At 36.9% G+C, this 21,093-nt stretch overlaps 1 protein-coding gene across 1 annotated transcript; it reads left to right on the top strand.

The window, feature by feature from the left end:
• The first annotated feature begins 119 nt into the window (after nucleotides 1–119).
• Nucleotides 120–19,902, top strand: TMEM184C (transmembrane protein 184C). The gene is made up of 10 exons (XM_010954574.3): nucleotides 120–822; nucleotides 7,632–7,762; nucleotides 7,861–7,897; nucleotides 8,623–8,828; nucleotides 13,675–13,749; nucleotides 14,857–14,950; nucleotides 16,664–16,776; nucleotides 18,130–18,229; nucleotides 18,744–18,915; nucleotides 19,129–19,902. Exons 1-10 carry the CDS (start codon nucleotides 700–702, stop codon nucleotides 19,392–19,394), a joined length of 1,317 nt encoding a protein of 438 aa, XP_010952876.1. The 5' UTR covers nucleotides 120–699; the 3' UTR covers nucleotides 19,395–19,902.
• Nucleotides 19,903–21,093: the final 1,191 nt, after the last annotated feature.

The raw sequence follows: 21,093 nt of genomic DNA, 5'->3' as shown, positions 1-21,093 counted from the left end.
CAGAGAGTACGGAATGAACCGGATGAGGGGGGCCTAGCTTGGCGCTGTCGACGAATCACCAACCTCATTCAGCAGGGGGCGGAAGCGGAAGCCCTGGTTTGGCCTTGGATTCCGCCTTGGGGGAATGTCCGGTACGAGCGAGTGAAGACATCCTTGGGCCAGCGGGTTTTGAGTTATCGCCCCTTATCTATCAGCAGAATCCGGCAAGGAAACGCCTGCGAACCGGGGAGGAAGGAAGCTCGACCGCCCAAGAAAAGAGGGAGCGGGCAGGCAGCCGCGGGGCAGAACCGAGCTGTGTGCAGGGTCCTTACAGGCCGGTCCGGCTCGGTGCCGCTCCCGTCGAGGCCATGCTGCAGGGGGAGCTTCGAGCGATCCCGGGGTGAGGGGAGCAGCTCTGCCGGGGATTCCACCGCGGAAGAACTGGGTGGATGCACGGTAGAGAGGAAAGAATGCTGCCCGCACTGCTCCCCGGTAGCATCTTCAGCGGCCGCATTTGTGGCGGCAGCAGCAGCAGCAGCAGCAGCAGCAGCAGAAAGCACAGCGTGCGCCAAGGAGGCGGTTCGAGCTGCTGAATAAGTCACCCAACGGCTGTTTTTCCGTAGTATGCGAGTCGACAGAACAGCCAAAGAACAGGGCTCCCCATAACAGTCTCCTTCGAGCTCTCTTCCCTTGCTACTCAGAGCTGATTTATGCGAAAACATGCCTTGCACTTGCACCTGGAGGAACTGGAGACAGTGGATTCGACCTTTAGCGGTGGTCATCTACCTGGTGTCCATAGTGGTTGCCGTTCCCCTATGCGTGTGGAAATTACAGAAACTGGAGGTAAGAGGGTCCCTCACCATCCGCCTCTAACCTTTCTTCTACCGTCCGGCCCATCTAAGGGATCCTATTTTTGCCCGGACGCTCCAGACTTGATATCCTGAAAACCACGTCATGTAATGAACCCAGTCTTAGGACATAAACCTGTTGTTTCTGGTTGTTCACAGTTTTTCAGAGCTTTCTACGGGTGGAGGTAGGGCCGAGAAAATAGGATATATTAAGGTAGCGTCTTCGGAGAGCACTGTTTTGCAAGCATTTATCAATTCCCTGAAAGTAAGGTAACTTTATTCCTGAAATCTGATCTATTCAAATATTGGACTTAACTAGATCCACTTTAAAGACCAGGTGTTGAATTTTATTAGCATTTAACTAGCTTCCTGGATTAAAAGGACGCGAGTTGGTTTAACTTTGTTGTTTGTTTTTACTTTAGAAATTAACTCTTAACCAACAAAGTTTTGCAGAAAGTCCTTTGTATATTTTTTGATGTCATTCTTATTATGACATCAGTAAAGTAGTAAAAGCTGAAAGACCTCCCCGCCCCAGGTAAATACTTAACTAAGTGCTTTATAAAAATTGTAATAAACTTTAAATTTGAAGTTAATAAGAACCTGGACGTATTTTTACTTAGAAACAACTATTTCACATGAGTTATGACAAGCCCATGGGTTTTTTTTAGGCTTTTTATGTGGAAATGATTTTTATACAATTAAATGAAATGTATTTAATATGTTTGTTTTCTGTATGTTCACTTAGTATTTTTTTGTTGACTTTCCCATACTAACATAGTCCATGTAGTTGTTTTTAATGTTATGTAACATTACACTACATCGTTTCCCATTTATTAGATATTTAAGTTATTTCCATAATTTGTCTAACAAAATTCAAGTATAGATATCTTAATACAAATAGGGATTTCTTTGGAGTATTTCTTACTTTGAAGTATAGAAACTACTTTTAAGATTAATAATATGTATAATAACCTATCTTGAGACTTGTCTTAGGTGTTAGTGTCAATGGAAAAAATTAATAGTCAATCTGAGAAAGAAATGGAAAAGTTTATTTGAGCCAAACTGAGGCTTATAGCCCAGGAGACAGCCTCTCCGAGAGCTCTAAGAACTGTTCCGAAGAGATAAAGGGGGAAGCCAGCACATGTGTGATTTTGGTGCGGGGCGGTGATACATGCAATCGAGCACACATCTCAGTAGAAGGTTGCTGCTACTCACGAGGAACAGACATCTTAATAGCTTTAGTGCTTACCTAAGTATGTGACGATGCAAGAATCCGGGTTCATTAAAGTTTCTCCTGAAAATACCAATTTGAAGGCCCATTCTGCCAGTTTTCCCAGAGCACAGAGTGCCTCATCTGGATCTTACCCCCAGTTCCTTTCAGGGTGTAGTGTAGGTCAGCTTTTCAGTGACCACAGTGGCTAATGACTTGATTCTTGTAGAACTGGATGGTGGGCAGCATTCTTTATTTTACAGTCCCTTCCCTTTCAGTCTTAATTTCTACCAAGGTTTGGGAGGCATTTCATGACAAGTTTGTCCCACAGGCAGGTGAGGATTTTGTTGATAAGCCACTCAATGTGCTATTACTGGACAAGGCCCTCTTAACAATAGCCAAAAGCCTCTGGACCACCTGTCTCACTAGTCTTTTATGGTCCAGGAAATGGTTCCGTCTTATTGCTTCTTCCCAGATCTAGAGTCATGCTATTACAATCTTATAGAACTGTATTGTATATTTGGTCAATCATTTCAAGTCACCTAATCATTAATTTTATCTGAGGCTCAGTCATACATTTGGTAATGCAAAAAACAATAATCTTGTAAAACAGACAGAATACAAGTAATATAGTTAGTAACATTAATAAGGTCATAAGTATTTGAGCTAAGAACTTCCTTTAGGTGCGGCCCAGTATCTCCCCAGGTCATCTGACCACTCTGTTCAGCACCAGTCACTGTCTTTAAGGGAAACGATATATTGGCATTGTGCATAAAATTCACCAAAGATGTCTGTACTTAGAAGGCAAGTGATGGGTCATCGTGACCCTTTCACAATTGAGAAAGGATGTTATCTTCTAAGGCATTACATGACTGGTGCCAGAAGGAGAAAAAGTGATGTTTATGGTTGCACAGGTACTCCTGCCAAAGGGGAGGGAGGTCTGGTTATGATGCAGGTGCACAGTGCACACTAGAGGGGACGGGGGAGGCCACAGGACTGAGAAAGTTTTTTGTGTGAATTTTTCTTGTCTGGCCTTAAGATGTGAATTTTATTTCATTATTGATTTCAACTGTACTTTTTAAGTACCAGGTTTTAAGGAAAAATTTCAGTTCTGCAGTCTCCCCAGCTAACACCCTGAGCCAAATTCTCATCATGTATTGCCAGGGCTCTTCTGAACACACCTGCCAAAGTATCCAGTTAAAACATTAAGTCACATTATGTGTGGCCTTTTCTCAAAATTTTCCATTCACTCCTAGTCCCAGATTAAAAGCCAGTATCCCTGACTATGGCATCAAGGCCCAGCATGACTTGATACCCACCCCAGCACCCCACCTCCCGTCCTCCTTGGACTTTCTCTCCTCAGTTCCTGAGCCTCTACCACACCAGGATCTAACACGATATATATTTTACTTATTTTATAGAATTTATTTATTTTGAGGGGTGGGGTAGTTAGGTTTATTTACTTATTTTGGAGGCAGTACTGGGGATTGAACCCAGGACCTCATGCATGCTAAGCATGCGCTCTACCACTTGAGCTATACTTGCACCCTTTATTTTACTTAACTTTATTTTCTCCTTCTGCCCAAGTGCCTGATACTTAATAAATGATTATTTGAGTCCCAATAATAAATCAGGCTTGTATTCTAATATAGTTAGAGAAACTGCACCTACTTTCATGGAACTTAGTGGTGGAGATGAACACAGCCAACAAAAACAAATCAATAAAATAAAATTATATAAAATGCTATGGAGGAAACTAGAAAAGATCTAAGAAATGAACAGGCAGGGCAACATTATTACACATCTTCAAAAGACAACTCTAGCAGCCTATAGAAAATTAAGTGGACGTGGAGAGATGCTGGAAGGCTCTTTAAAGTAGTTCAGAGGTATTGGGTGCCTGGGCTATAATGACTTTTGGTGCAAGTCAGAATGGCAGATATAGAGATGGAAAACTGAATTTTAAGTATCATTGGAAGTGAAGAAACAGGACCTGATGGTGGATTGGACTGGGGAGGAGAGGCAGTGAGAGAAATCAAGAAGCACTCTGAGGTTTATGTCTAAACCACAGGGTAAATGGTGATGCTAGTGACCAAGATGGAAAATCGATGGATAGGGACAGGTCTGAGAGAATTTGAGTTCTTCTTTGGACATTTAGGTATATCGTGTGGGCATGTCAGCTGTGCAGTTGGACATGAAAGTCGAGGGCTTGGAAAGGTTCGAGCTGCAGATACAAGTGTAAGAGTTGTCAGAACAGAGATGGTGTTTAAAGACATAAGGATGGATGAGATTATAAAGGGGAAGAAGAAAAGGCCGAGGACCTAGCACCAGCATTTAGAGGTCAAGTAGAAGAATAAGAACTTAAAAAAAAAAAAAAGAAAGCAGCAGCCAGTGGGGAATAGAGTGCTGGGAGCCAGAACAGGAGATTGTCTCAAGAAGGACAAAGTGAACAGTCTGGTGCCGCTGAGACGCCCATTGATTTTCACAAGATAGGAGGGTCATTTGCAATGCTCATCCTGGTTTCAATGGAGGTGTCGGCCGGAGCTAGAGGGTGTTGTTTGAAGAATCAATGTGGAGTGAAGAAGAGGTATCAGGATATGAAGACAAGTGTTTGTTCATTTTGTTTGTTTTGAGTATTTTGACTCAGAGGGCCTGAAAAATGAATGGCACAGTACATAGAGGAGTGTGGATTAAGGCAGGGTTTTTTTCCCCCTGTTGTGTTTTTTTGTTGTTGTTGTTGTTGTTAAGGTGTTAGAGACACTAACTAGTGCGTGTCCCTAGGATAAGGTATAATTTAATTTAATCTTCTTTAAAACCCTGAAGCATAGGAATTATCCCTATTTTACAGATGGGAAAACTGAGACACGTAAGTGGCAGAAGTACCACTGCACTAAGTGCTTAATATACAATCTCCTTATCATCCTTTTCATCATTATTCCCTAGATGAGTTTATGTCTTTAAAATGCTTAACACTGTGCCCGGCACATGGTAGGTGCTCAATAAGCCCTAATTACCACTGTTGTTTTTAAAATATCATCACTGTTATTGCAGAGTGGCTGTTTCTTGTGGAACAGCATTTTAGTTGGGATTAGGTTTTCAATGGAACACCTAAAGCAGAGTTATGTGCCTCTGATCGAGCACTAGAAAAAGTAGTTGGCATATTAAGGGACAGTTTTATATGAAAAATCCTTGTTTTTTAAGCACTAGAATCACGGTGCTCACACAGGGGGAACTGAGGTTGTAGAAAGCTGCAGGTTTAGATAGCCCGTCCCATGCCCATGGTGGGGCACATACTCACAACTGGGGAGGCATGATGACCATGTGCGCTGTTCAAACCGTGTCTCTCCCTCTCTTACTCGACTGAGCACATATAATAGAGGTCACAGAAGCTCAGTGCACCTGTGATGTCACGTTGCTCTGCAGTCATCTTGCCCCACCCCTGTGGTCTTATGTCCCAAGTAGCTACTCCTGTTTCCCGGAGGAGGATTGGGCGCAGAAAGCACCGTCCTGTTTCTCTCTACTTTGAAAGCTTTTGGCTGATGGACACTTAACTCACTCCTGGATGCTTGTTTTTAATGTTTTTTTCCCCTTCCTCTCTACTTTCTTCAAGTTACCTTAGGAAAAAAAGCTACACTACTTATCTCCTTGTTTTGTGAGCAAAAAAAACCCTACTCGTGGCTGATAAGTTTAATATTAATGAGATCCTCCTATCAATGTGTCTCCAGTGTGAATAATTTATTTAGAGGTAAATGTAAATTAAATTAAAATAAATGTAATAATCATAATAATATCTATAGATTCTAGAGTTATTTTATTATCATGTCACCTAAATATGTACACACATAAAATAGGTTAAATTTCTTATGCATATAGCTTTTTATATAGCTCAAAAATCAAAACAGTTATAAAACCAGTGATTCAAATTAGTGGCATTAAGGCGAGCAGATGATGTTTTTCTGAAACTAAATTGCAGTGTAAAACTGGTACTAATTCCATGATGCAAGATTTTTTACATTTGGAATCACGCTACTGAAATGACTCAATTTTCCAGTCACTTGTTTTATGATCATTTGAAAAAGAGTTTTCTTCCTTACAGCACACTGAGGATGCTTGGCCTTCATTAGTCACAAGCACATCATGTTTCTCTTAAGGCTACCCCCAGGTTCTACCTTTTGGCACTAAGGTAACCACACAAACAAATGTGGGCATTAAACTTACTTGGCAAGACTGTTCTTAATGATCACATAATAAAGAAGGCCTGGAGTATCTGATGATGATGACATCATCATTAAAATGAGCCCTGAATCTTAAATGAAATTGAGCCAAGCAAAAATCTCTGGAAAATTATTGCTCAGACATTCTTTTCAGAACCTTCACCTCTACGTATTTGATTTTGACTTACTGCTTTGATTAACCTCCAGCAGTCAGCAAGACTTCTGTATCTGCTGTCACGTTTTCCATACAGTTTAATATAGAAATTCATTGTAAAAATACATTGGTTCTCTATACTTTTCTTTTCTACTTCTTTAATCCTTGACCCTTGATGGAGAAAAAATCTTGTGCAAAACAGTAAAAACTACAAGTTGCAGGCATCAGTTCTATTCTCATGAACTGTTCGAACTCAAGTACTAAAAATACTTTCCTTTTATGACGTTTTATTGTCAGTGTAAAGAAATACAACAGGTCTTTATGTTACCAGGTACTAAAAATGCCCACCGTTTTACTTTAAAAAGTCGGTATTTGCATTTTTTATAATCAAAAATATTCACATTCTTCAAGGCAGGAGTACAAATTAATATAAAATTCATTCCCAGTGGCCCCTCAGGCCACTAAATTTGTTTTTACCAGAAAACAAGTAGATTACTTCAGCCCTCAGGATGGGGTTGTTCAAAGTGTATTTTGAGGAATTGAGCTTTTAAAGGATAAAATATTGATCAGAAGTTGAAATTAAATCTTAAATCTTAAAAAAATGTAGTGTCCCAAGTTGATACTGTTGTGTGTAAGAGGGGCAGCACGTATCAGCACGGTTCCCCTGGACAGCATTTGTGGCAGTGCTTAGCAAGTGGGAGGCTTAAAAGACAGGATGTGTGTAAAGAGCTTAGCCAAGTATCAGGCAAATAGTCAGCACTCACTCTGTTCTACTGACATGCTGGGCAACAATAAAATTGACAAAAAATGTTGGTAGATTTTGATCTAGATATAAAAGCAAAGGAATAAACCAGAAAAAGATTTTTAGATTTGACTTGCAGAAAGTTTTAAAACTTCTGTACATCTTCAGTTACAATAATCAAATATAAAAGGCAAATAACAAGCTAGGGAGAAATGACATGATGTTAATGTTTTAATGCGTAGAGCCCTGTTACAGAAGGCCCCACGAGGAAGGGTTCAGCCTCATGAGGAAGAACCCTCCCCTTCCTTCCGCAAAAGCAGAAAATAGGCTATTTATTGAAGAGAAATAAAAATGCCACTAGTCACTTGGAAAATATTGAGCCTCATTAATAATAAAATAAATTAAAATTTTTAAATATAAATATTTTACTTAGCTCTTTACTTTTAATAGCAGGGAATTTATACTGATATGTTCTTTGCTTCTTAAGGTTGGAATACACACCAAGGCTTGGTTTATTGCTTTAATCTTTTTGCTGTTGACTATACCTATATCGCTTTGGGGAATATTGCAACATTTAGTGCATTATACACAGCCGGAACTACAGAAACCAATAATAAGGTAAATTTTCATTTGTTTTGATTCTACTAGTGTTGTGTTGGCTTGTCTCATAAATATGATGTAAAATGTTTTAAATTTATGTTTTGCTTTCCAAATAGGATTCTTTGGATGGTACCCATATACAGTTTAGATAGTGTAAGTATGCTTCATTTTATCTCATTAACTAAGAACTTGTTTGATGATACTAACATAATTAAGGTAATAAAAATATGTTATTTGGCAATAAGGAGTTAGATTAGTAAGTGAAAATGTTCGCTTGTATTTAATGTTAATTAAGAAGATAAAGTATAACCATAGAAAAGGCAGATGTTTTAAAAATCTATAGCTTGTTTTCTTTGCTTAATCTTTTAAAATTTCGGATTTGTAGTTCTTAGTCCTTTAAAGATGTAATATTTAAAATTACATTGTCATCCTTTTTATTTATTATATATTTTATTTGGACCAAAACAGAAACCTTCCCTAATAGATTCTAATACATGCAGCTGTTACAGATAACTGCTTTAATTTGATTAAATATAAAGAAAATATCCTTAACATCATTTTCTGTGATCGTGTCAGTAAAAATTTTGGATTATATTTAAAAATTCAAGTACATAATTTAACTTCTCTCTTCATGTTCATTATTTACCCCCAACACAAATGTTTTTGTTTACCAATATCCAAGATGTTTATTGCTTTTAAAAACTCATTTCACAGATTATCTGCTAGTCCTCATAATGATAAAATTTAGAAAAGTTGATGCAAGTATGTGACAAGACACCTTAAGTTTAAAAGCAGACTTACTGTGAGTACCATGCTTTGGAATGGTAATTCATTTTATCGTAGCTGCAACTATTTTTAACATCTGTGCTTTTTCATAGTGGATAGCTTTGAAATATCCCAGCATTGCAATATATGTGGATACCTGCAGAGAATGTTATGAAGCTTATGTCATTTACAATTTTATGGGATTCCTTACCAATTATCTAACTAACCGGTATCCAAATCTGGTATTAATCCTTGAAGCCAAAGATCAGCAGAAACATTTACCTCCTTTATGTTGCTGTCCACCATGGACTATGGGAGAGTAAGTATGTTTGGTTTTAATTCTCTCATGTTTGGGATTGCTTAAGCAGATTGAAGTATCATTATTCTGCAAAGCAGTGTGTTAAGTACTTATGCAGGACAAAAAGTGTAAGAGAGTCCCTACCCTTACGTAGTTCATAGTCAAGTTTGAAGACTAACAAAACACATTTTTATAATATACACATGTAAGTTAGTCTCTTTTACATTGTTCATCCTAAGTAGAAAACTTAAAATATTAATGGGGGAGGGAGACTTTGGAAATCGCTTAATCAACATCCTTTTAAAATTGGGAGCCAGAGTCTGTAGAGATTAACTAACTCAAGATCACATAGTTAGTCGATGGCAAAATCAGATCTAAGACCCAAGAAAATAGTCTAGGTGGGGAAGTAGCATTTGATATGAAATAAAAACAACAAACAGCAATCTTTATCCTAGTGATATATAAATTAGTTAGCCTTATTATACATCTATTTAGGACAGTAAAGGAAAATAAAAAATAAAGCCTGAAAACTTTACTTGAAGCTAGCATTGCATTTACTATACGAATGAACCATTGGATATTTGTCGGCAAGGTAACATTTGAAGACAGCATTTTAGAAAGATTAATCTTGCAGTACTATACAGGATGCATTAGGAGAAGAATCCAAAGGGGAAGTAAATTAGGAGGGTATTATAGTAGTTGATTTGTAAAATAAGCTGAAGAGGAGGCGTATGAAATTGGAACAGAAAGGAAAGAGTAAGAGAATGCAACTGGAGAATCAATAGGACTTGGTCACCGATGGGGATGTAGGTGAAAGTTGCAAGCCAAGGTAACCGGAATGATTTGGAGCAATTAGTGTAGATATATGACCTAGGAATAGCTACACTGTCTTCCATTCAACACAGAACCATTTGTACAACATCAGCACTAAATATAAATGTCTCTCCTTAAACCCCTGTAAGGACAGGGAGCTACCTGACTGTTTGAAATAATAAGCTCCCAAGGTGTTACTTGACAAATATGTATTGAGCACCTAGTATGTTCCAGCATGTAGATATATCCTAGTACATATAACAGGTAGCTACAGTTTGGTTAAGAGGATTAGGAATTAAATGAAGACAAATAGTTACTCATTTCAGTAAACACTATGATGGAAAAAGAACAAGAGTTTATGAATGAGGATAGCAAGGAAACACTCATGTAGGTTGGGGATGGGGGGAGGGATACTCTGCTCAGCTCCAAACACAACAAGAACAAACAGACATTCATAGCCAAAGAGATTGAGGTGGTCACTGGACAGAAAATACAAGAGGAAACATCAAGGGTAGGGGGATTCATGGCCCATGAAATAACAAGAATCTTGGTAAAGGCAGGCCAAGTGAACATCAAGAGAGGAATGAGGAGCTTGGTCAAGTAGGTTATCAAGAGTAATCGGATACTGGGGTGGGGGGACGGGTGGTGATGGATGTCTTAGCAGGATTTTTTACTGAGACTGACTTCACAGGCCAAGGACAGGGCCTAAAGATGATGCCAAGTTGAAAAGAAATGTCAGAGGAGCCCTGTCTGAAGTTTGGTCAAGGAGAGAGATTGTCAAGTGAGAAGCCACTGTAGGATGTTAAGCGGAGAACTGGTATCCAAGTTTCATTTTCTAAGCTTACTGGGCTCTTTGTAGACTGAATTGGAAGTGGGCTTGGATGGAGGAGAGTGCAGTGGTCCAGTAAATGTGATGATGCTGATGATGCCGTGGCTTTGATCAGGACTCTTCTATTAACACAGAACCTGAGATGAGGCTCGAGCTGCCTTTTCAGGCTGGCTCATCACAGTTTGCAATGGTCAACTAAAACCCAAAACCTTTTTCAAATGATGCTAAAGGTCAAAATTCCCCTTGTCTGTGCTTGTGCAATTCATTTGTTCCTAACCACACAAGCAGTTAACATTTATTCTTGTTAATCTCTGTGTTGGTTTCATTTTTTTTTCCTGAGATAGCTGCTGCCTGAACACTATCAGCAGTGCATCCGTAACTATAACCCAGGTTTTCTGTCCTTTGAAGACATTAAGCATTTACCAGAATCATGCGGTTTGGGGGTATGGTTTTAGTAACGATAAAACTTCTCATTCTCTTGTATGTAAGTACATTGTAGGTTACCAGTTAGTTTCCTTCTCCTGGAAGACTGGTGTTATATATCTGATGTTTAATCAGGCTGTTGCTGTTTAGGATAATTCAGTGTGATGCTTTGGTTTAAGATGCAAATGCCATGGGGAGTTTCCTATCCTTAGATGATAAAACTAAATCTGCTTTTTATGTTCTGGTTTCTGTAACATAAGCAGTGAGCACAAAGAGTTTTCTTTGAATGAACGTTAGATGTTGTGTATGAGAGGTGGGGACCATTTATTTTACCTAGTGATTTAATACAGTTATGAAAGAGATTTTCTCATGAAACAGTACTAACTCTTATTACGTATTCCCTTCTTCCCTCTTGTTTTTAAAATTTGCGTCACAGCCCAAGTTGAATTTGACACAGTTTGAAAAAAATTGCTCTGGGGCATATACCTTGGAATAGATATGCTAGGTTTTTAGGTTTTGTTCAACTTTGTTTGTGATAAATTGTTTGCTAGAGTGGCAGTACCAGATTACTCTCCCATTAACAGTAGAAAATATTTCTCAGTGAACCACAACTTCACCTATATTTAGAAATACCCAGACCTCTTTATGTTTGCCTGTCAGGAGGGTGCAAAGTATCACTGTGCTCTTGATTTCCCTGATTAGTAGTGAGATTGAGCAACTTTTAAAACGTTTTTTAGCCATTTGTATTTCCTTTTCTAAGGAATGATTGTTGCTGTTTCTGATTTTTTTTAATGGGCTGTCTGTCTGTAGGGGATCCTTATATGTTTAGATACTAATTCCTTATTTAATGTGTGTTTAAAAATATCTTTTTCCAGTTTTTGGCATGCTTTGGCACTTTTATTATATCTTTTGATAAATGGAAGTTGTTGTGAATTTTAATATAGTTGAATTTATCAGTCTTATTTATAGTATTTTTGTGTCTTACTCCAAAAATTCTTCCCAGCCACAGGATTACAGAAACACTCTCCTGTGCTTTTCTTCTAAACATTTCATATTTTTTCCATTAAGACTAATAAACACATTGCTTTTTTCTTCATATGTTGTGTGAGGTAGGAATGCAATTTCAGTTTATTCCATTGGCTCACTTAAAACTTCCTTTAGTGTCAGTGTCTCAGTAGCAAATTTTCTCAGATATACTTATCCAAAAGTGTCTTTATTTTGCCCTCATTCTTGAAAGATAGTTTTGCTGGATGTAATTCTCTGCTGACAGGAATGTTTTCTAAACATTTTGAAGATTTTTATCCCATCTAATTCTGGCTTTAATTGTTACTGTTAAGCCTCTGCTGTCAAGCTAATCATCGTTCCACTATAGGTGACATGTCCAACTGCATTTTTAAGACCCTCCCTGTCTTTGATGTTTTGCAGTTTCACTCTGGATTATGTAAGTTATTTTGTTTTTGTTTTCAGTCCTGCTTAATTTACAGTGTGCCTCAGTCTGTAGATTCGTGTCTTCAATCAGTTCTGAAAAGTTCTCAGCCATAATCTCTTCCAATTTTGCCTTTCAGTCCTCTTCTATAACTTTGAGTGCATGTTAGACCTTCTGATTCTGTTCTGTTCTTTGTAACTCCCTTTCACATTTGTCTCTTTGTCTCAGCCTTTCCTATTCTGGGCAATTTCTTCAGCTACACCTTCCAGTTCATTAATTCTCCACAGTTTTCAAAGGTATCTGACTATTTAATACATTTGCATAGTCACCATGGTGGTCTCAGGTTTGATTTGATGATCAGCTTGTAGAACACTGTAGGTGTAACCCAACTCCCACTTAACTTACTTTGTAAGGAGTGTGGGGCCGGAAGCACGGCATGTATGGCCCAGGCATCCTGATCACAAGGTCTTGCAAGAAGCCCAAGTGCAGCCCCGGGCCCACCTCTGCAGAGGGGTGGGAGTGAACCACCTCAGCACCGGGAAGGCTCTCAGCACACAGGACACCAACAGTTTTTTGTTCAGTCCTAGTGACCTAGTACCTCACAGTCTGTATGTCAGACTCACCTTCGTCTCAGTATCGATGTAATTCTTAAATTAGAGGATTTGTAATACATAAGATTGATAAAGGAGTGCTACATAAACTTTTGCCCTCAGAGCAACTTGGTTTTTTAAAGGCTTACTTGCACAAGGCTGTCGGGTAGAGAGCCTTTTTTTTGGTAGTTGATGTTTTGGAACTTCTTTGTTTTGTTTGTTACTCCTCGTGAATTTCCCCCGTACATTAAGTGACTTCAGTGATAGAATAAAAACTGTTTTATGCAGGATCTTTGTTTTGTCCTTTCAGAGTATCTGATTCAGAGCTCAGAGTCAATGATAATCTCTGGAATGATACAGAAACACCAAGCTTGAAAAGAAACTGAATCCTAAATGTAAATAATACTTTCTAAATATGCTTTCATATACACAAGGCTACACGTAATTTATTTGCTGCTCAGTTTTCTTCCAGAACCACACAGGCACCCCCACTTCTGTTCTTCGTTCTTGTTCTCTGCTGTGCTGTTCAGGAACTTGAGACTGTGCTCAGAGAGGGAGATCTTTCAGAAGATGCAATTGTTACATGATTTTTAAAATATATTTAAATAACTTGTTTGCGGGCATCCACATTCTTTCCCAATAGCCATTTAGAATGACTGAATTAAAAGGATTAAATATAAATCTGGCATCATTTGTCAAAGTGATTTTAATTTGGGGGCTTTGGAGAAACCTGATACAATTGAAATGAGGAGTTGAAATGAAAACTAAGTTCTTTTTCTCTGGCAGAGTATTGCTGTTTAGATGCAAACTGGGTGTATTGCAGTATACAGTTGTCAGACCATTCACCACCATCTTTGCTTTGTAAGTAAAGTTATATTATTATTCATTTTTTTTTAAATCCTCATGCTCTTACTTAAGTGGAAACAACTGAGTAGAAAAACATGTAAAAAGTGTTTTGTATGTAACACATCTAGTCTGTTATAAAAAAAAACTATATAGAAACCATGCTATATTAGAATAAATAAGGTGACCTTTCATAGAATTCACTACAGAATTCTTCAAAATAATACTCTCTCTAGAGATTTTTAGAAAGCATTTTAAAAATACTCTTCTTCAAGTATTAATGTTCACACAGTTTTACAGAAACATCTAGTACATGACATTAAAGTAAACCACTTCAGAGTCATTGCATGGTTTTATTTTCTAAATGAGTACTGTACTCTAAAGAAGAAGTCATAGTTTTCTTTTTAAAAAATCCTGTCAAGGCATAGCACTTAAGGTTAAATGGGGTATCATTAAGCTACCTAGTAAAACTATTCCCTAAAAATTTAAGAGCATCAGGTAGTTTAAAGCAGGTAGATTGCATGTTTTATCTGCTAGTTACAACCAACAGTCTGTCTGCTCACAGGAAGGATGGGAAGAGAGGTAAAGGAAGCCTTCAGTTCTCTGTTCTGCTTTTATGCTGGCAATTTTTCAGACATTGACCTTGGCATTAAGACTAATTCACTTATTTCTGAAGGCATGCTTTATTTCTTGGCTATTTAGAAATTGGGTAATCAAATAACTTAACACTTAGATCTGGGTCATAATTGAAGTTGCCTCCAAGACAGTTTGGGAGATAAAATTACAGTTGTAGTTGGAGGCCTGCATTATATGTTTGTAACAATCAAGCTTTTGAGAAACTGGCAGCATAATTTGTTTGCCTCTAATAATTAACCCATTCTAGTTCAGTGTATGTGTCTTTTGGATTTACTTCAAGCTGGAGAAATAATCATATGGTAACATTTGTGGAAAAATGTTTTCCTTTTAAATTTTGAACCACCTTTATCACTGGATAATCTATCAAGTGATTATCTACAGGATCTTTTAAACTGACTTCTGAATTTAAGTATTACTGTCAATGTTGTATTTTAAAATATATTTTGATTTAGTTATTCATAAAGTTGTCTCATTTTCACCGTGCTTTAGAATCTGTGAGATGCTTCATATATATGATGAAGGGAACTTCAGCTTTTCAAATGCTTGGACTTACTTGGTTATAATAAACAATATGTCACAGTTGGTAAGTAAATACTCATTTCGACTGTACTGAATCAGTGTCCATGACTCTGAATTTTTTTAGGGAAAGTTTCTTCCCGAATAAAACTTACTGTTACTTTTTAATATTGAAACTTGATTTGCAGGAAGAACTTGAAGAACCTTTAACATTTATCTTTATACATACATAAAGATACAATATCTTTGTTAGTTATTTGCTGACTTAGACATTGACCTGACTGTTAACTTATACATTGATTGTGTGTTTTCATTTGGTTCTGGTATCGAATGCACTGTTATGTGGATATGTCATAAATAAAAACACAGTGCTCTCCTTAAAAAAAAAAACCTTAGGCATATTTATAAGAAAAATATTTAATTGGCATATGGCGGTACCGGGTTTGAATCAAAATGAGAGAATAAAAGTCTCATATTTGGAATAAAAAGAAAACTGAGAAAGCCAAGTTTTTTTAACAATGCTATTTTTTTTTAAAAAGATTAAAATGATGTTATAGAAGCTGAAATGCTTTAAAGATCTAACTGTTGGATCCCTTCAACTTAAGAGTGTGCATTTTATTTAAAATTTTTAATCAATGCTTTCAGCAAGGTAGTAGTTTCAGTGCAGTGATATGCATGTGTGGTGTTAGAGGTTTATAATAAAAATTAAGTTCCTGTGTATTCAAAGCTTTCTCACACGTCCATATTCTCTGGAACCAGTAACTCCATTTCTGGGAATGCCTCCTCAAGAAATGGTCAGAAGTACTTTTGCTTTGAATATTTTTGTATATAAAGCTTATTGTTTGTAATTGCAAAAGCCTGGTAACAGTCCGAAGCCTAGTAATCAGGACTGGTTAGATATACAATGGTCCTTCCACCGGCCCAAACACTAGGCAGTTATTTAATGAAATATGTGGAAAAGGGGCACTTTAAGTGGGGGAAAAAAATCAGGCAACAAAATTTTATATTTAGTTGATGATACCTGTTAAAAACCACCTTATGGTGTGGGAAGGAATGGTTGGATGGTGGGCCTGTGGACTACTTTATACTTCACTGCTTTCATATTCTAAAGTACTTTAAATGAACATTTTATAATGGGGAAAAGTAAACTTTGAGGAGAATATTTATTGCTGTGCACGCTACACTAATTACAACTTATATCTAAAAATAGTTAATAATGTCTTGAGCATTTATCTTTAAAAAGTAAATTCAGCTGGATTAACATACTGCCCTCAAGAAAAATTGTTTCCCTGATTCCTTTCCAATTTTATGGTCACAATTTTATTGAAATAGTACTTATTTAATGTGTTGACTTATAAATAACATGCAGATGGTGTTACTTAAGATAGACTATAGTTAGTAAGCTCAACCCTTATAAAATGAATGGTAATTTGTGTATAAAAGTCATTAATAAGCAGACAGATGATTTTATTTGGTCGAATGAGAGCCTTTTCTTCCATTCATGGCAGTCACTTATTCACTGTGTTTTTTGTGGGCCCCAGTAAGTGAACACTTAAAACAATTTTCAGGGAAGATGTTTCTCCTCTAAGAAATTTCATATTATATATATTCATCCACAGAAAACTATAAAAGCTTGTTAATCTGAAAAAAAAAGCATAATAAAGCCTAGAAAATGTTGCCTGAAACTTTATTCTGTACCAGGTCTCTGGTTTATAACCTGAATATTTCTAATATCATATTTGTTCTTATTGAAGAAGTTTAATTGTTTAATTGTTTCTAGTTTGCCATGTATTGTCTCCTGCTATTTTACAAAGTACTGAAGGAAGAACTGAGTCCAATCCAACCTGTTGGCAAATTTCTTTGTGTAAAACTGGTGGTTTTTGTTTCTTTTTGGTAAGTGTTGCTTTCTCTTAAATGTTCTCATTTTCTAAAGAGCAATAAAACTTGTTGATTAGAGAGAATTTTTTTAGCCTTAATACAGAAGATGAACTAAAATGCCTACTTACCTTTTAAAAAGTACATCCTTTTAGCCCTTCTTGATTTTTCATAAAGAAATAATCAGATGGTCACTGTAACATTTATAAGAAAATAATTTGAGTCACTAAATGTATCAACACTAAGAAAATCATTAAAATAAGTTGTGGTCTTTTCATATAAGAGAAAACTCTCCAGTTTAGACATAAACATAATGTAGAATATTTAATGATGTGAGGCAATGTTCATCAGTAAAAATATTTTTTAAAACAAAAAACAAAACTATACATGGTCCCAGTTTAGTAAAGGAGTGGGTGATAGGGGCCTAGAAACAAATACACCAAATTTAATAATACACAAATAATACAAAGAGGAGGAAAAGAAAAATCTTTGAAATCCCACCACCCAGAAAAAAGTGATTGACATTGTGGTGCACGTCATATATAAAACTCCAAAGAAATAGTTCATACTATAAGAACTTGTAGAACTCAGTGATGTGTTAGTGTATTGTAGGTACAGGTCTTTGTAACAGTGAGGATATTTTGTTATTGCTTGGATTTTTTTTATTTTCGCAAAGTATTCTGATGTGTGGATATCACTTTCTAATGTCAATCTCCTGTTGACGTTTAGGTTGTTCCTAATTTTTTTTTTTTTTTTTTTTTTTTTACCGTTACAAGCAATATTGGAGTGAATATTCTTGTATACAGATCTGTGAAACCTTGTCTACTACCTCATTATTGTCTGTTTAAATTTAACCTAGGGCAGATCCCTAGGTTTGCTTGAAATGCTCAGTGTGGACTCCCTGTCTGGACATCAAGCAAGACTGGTTTCAAAATATTTTTTAAAATAATTTGAATAATCAATTAATACATGTGTAGATAACATTTAAGTATTTGTCCTTTATTTCACTTTAAATTGCTATTGTACAAGGTGTCAGGCATTTGTCTATGTATAGGAAGAACTTAAAATCTAATTACTTGTGCAGCATTTCAAAATAAAAAAAAACTGTAAGCCAAAAGCCAGACTGTAAGTTTTAAGAGTACATAATCAAAATTCATGTGATGAAACTGTACCAGAAGAGTAAATCTGTAAAACATACATAGACTATGGATACCTGGTGTCCTCAGGAGTATGTGGTAAAGGCAGGGTGGTGGTGGCGGTGGTCAGCCCACAGGTGGTACTGGGTTTAACTTTTTAAACGGCATATTTTTAAAACACCTGCTCATTTTATGCTTGATATAGATTTGGCGTTTACCTTTTCCTAACATATAGGCAAGCAGTAGTTATTGCTTTGTTGGTAAAAGTTGGCGTTATTTCTGAAAAGCATACATGGGAATGGCAAACCGTAGAAGCTGTGGCCACAGGACTCCAGGTAAGTAGCGCTGTCTCTGAATTCATTAGAACTTCACTGTTTGTTAAGCATTTTTACGTATTATCTCCTAAACCTGCCAGCATGCAGGCTGTGGGGCGACTGTTATCCTCACTTCACACGTGAGGAAGCAAGGGGCCCTAGGGAAGCTGATCCTCGTCGCTGATTTGTGGTAGAGCCAGGAACAGAACCTCGGTTTTGTTCTTCTTAATCAGTTGCTCTTTCCGCATTTCTCCTCTTAGTCCTCGGGCAGTGGGTTGAGAATGCACTGAACTTTGCAAAGAAATCTTAGTGGCGTAGTACAAAATAGATTTAAACTCTTGGCTTTTTGTCTTGTTTTGGAAGAGGTCAAAAGTAATTTTGGAAAATGGAAAAATGAACATAATCCTTTGGGGGAAAGCCAGCTCTTGATACTTGATACTTTTGAGAAGAGAGAAAGGTGGTGCTTTTCCTTTATCTACAAAAATAGATTCAAACTCCATGGTGGCTGATGCTCCTGTCGGTGTTGTTGTTGTAGGACTTTATTATCTGTATTGAGATGTTCCTTGCTGCCATTGCTCATCACTACACTTTCTCGTATAAACCGTATGTCCAAGAAGCAGAAGAGGGCTCATGCTTTGATTCCTTCCTTGCCATGTGGGATATTTCAGATATTAGGGATGATATTTCTGAACAAGTGAGGCATGTTGGTAAGTACCAGCCATTTCATTCATTCAGACAGGCTATTGTAGTTCTCCTGTCAGGTGTGTTTAAGAGATGAAAAGACGGTTCAAAGCGGGGCCACAGTAAGGCTCTTCAAATTGGGACAGGGGAGGGGGAGCTTATTTTTAGCATGGCAAGTCTGTAGTGGTAAAAATAACCTAACTCTTGGCTAACTCAGAAACCTTTATGTTACTTTAAAGGAAGGACAGTCATGGGACATCCTAGGAAAAAGTTTTTTCCTGAGGATCAAGATCAAAATGAACATACAAGCTTGTTATCATCATCATCGCAAGATGCAACTTCTGTTGCCTCTTCTGTGCCACCTTCACCCATGGGTCACTATCAAGGGTTTGGACACACCGTGACTCCCCAGACTACACCTACTACAGTTAATGTATCTGATGAAATATGTAATTATACTACAGGAGTGAAAAAAGAACCTTCAGATATTTCCATGGCCTCCTGAACAGTGTGCAAAAGCAGACTGTGCTGCCGCCGTGTTATTTCGTCACCTGGTATCCCACTGCTCAGGATTTTGTGCTTGGGACAAGCCATTAATGGTGGAAAATTTCAACACAAAGATAGGCGAAGACCAGGTACAACTACTGGATTTATACAACTAAGTTTTGTATATCACAAATAATCAGTCTAAATATCCTAGACTTAGACTTGATTTCTTAACACTACATAGAGTATCACATACTCAAATGGTAGAAAATGACTACTAAATTTTACTGATGTTAACAATGCTTTAGCAAGATGATAGACATAAAAAAAAAACACAAAAAAACCAAAAAACAATCAATGCTTCCTACCACTGCTGCATGGATATAATGCTCTGGAATAAGCAGGAAGTGTAATTCAGAAATATGAATTAGTGGAACTTAATCATAATCATGTGCCATATATGCTTCCTAACAATTATTTCTGTTTCTCAACTGGATGTCTTTCGATAAATTAGAATTTATCATTTATTTTCTGTAACTTTTTATGTCTCTCATTCTTTAAATGTAGACCCTTAATTTTTTAACAAAAAGTTCTTGATTAGAGAGAGACAGCAGAAAAAAATTAAGTCCCAAAATTTAAAGGGTTGAAAATTATATACCTACAATGAAAGATGACTGTATTTTACATCCCTACTAGGAGAAATATCTAAGACCTAATATTATTAATCTTAAAACAACTACTATCAAAAAATCATATTTGCAGCCATGCTAATAGATTAATAGATTATCTGTGACTTTGAGATAAAAATAATAAAATGGACAGAAGACATGAGATAGAAACCCAGTCTGCTTTTCCTCAGTGCCATTAAAGTTGTCAGCAAGTGTAAACTATAGTCTTAATTCAACAGACAAGAGTCAGAAGACTTGTAGGTGCTGTTGGGGAGAAATTTATTAATTGGGATGGAGTTCCCCTAATTGCTAATCATAACCCATTGGGTCTAACATTTACACTGAAAATAAAGTGCCAGAGTAGTATGTTGAAAACAGCAAAGATAAGTATTACTACTCAAAACCTTTGCTTTGTATATTTAAGCACATATATATCTAATGCGTATATACATGCATACTGGTTCATGGTAATTAGGTACAAAGTTTTTACTCTGTCCATTCTTATAAACTAAACAATTTTACCGACAGTAAAGGTGGGCAGTATAATATTAGAGGCAAGGAGAACAGGCAGTTTGGAGAGAAGATACATCTAACTTCCTGTGTAGTTCACTTAACATAACAGCACGCAGTGTATACAAGGCATGATGATCTTACTTATTAATCTTGCTACTTCAGGTCTTTAAAATTTGGACTAATTTTTTTTTTCTTACTGTGCATCCAGATCAAAACTTTGAAAAATACTGGTTTAGGTTTAACTCTTTCTTGAATTTATCAGCTTTTTAATTTTTCTTTGCCAGTAGCCCAGGAAAAATGCTACCCGCTCAGATTTTACTTTGTCCCTCTTATACTCTTTTACTTAGATTTAGTCTACAGCTTCAATTCTTACTCAAGTTTGCATTCCCAAAACATGAAAACTGAGAAGGTGGTTCAGAAGTATTTCAAGTATTTAAAAGAAGCAAGCTTGGAATTTACAGATAACCATAGCCCTCAGTCTTCAGTGAAGCCAACTTTTTGATGTATCCCAACTATAAGTTTGGATTTAAGGGAGAA

This window comes from Camelus bactrianus, chromosome 2 (genome assembly GCF_048773025.1).
Source record: "Camelus bactrianus isolate YW-2024 breed Bactrian camel chromosome 2, ASM4877302v1, whole genome shotgun sequence".
NCBI lineage: Eukaryota > Metazoa > Chordata > Mammalia > Artiodactyla > Camelidae > Camelus > Camelus bactrianus.
This window is presented reverse-complemented; position numbering and strand designations above follow the sequence as displayed.

Bases quoted from the DNA above. Each gene is read 5' to 3' on its own strand.
- TMEM184C (XM_010954574.3), top strand. From the start codon at position 700: ATGCCTTGCACTTGCACCTGGAGGAACTGGAGACAGTGGATTCGACCT. The intron at 823-7,631 runs GTAAGAGGGTCC...TTGCTTCTTAAG, and splicing joins GGAAATTACAGAAACTGGAG to GTTGGAATACACACCAAGGC. The intron at 16,777-18,129 runs GTAAGTGTTGCT...CCTAACATATAG, and splicing joins GTGGTTTTTGTTTCTTTTTG to GCAAGCAGTAGTTATTGCTT.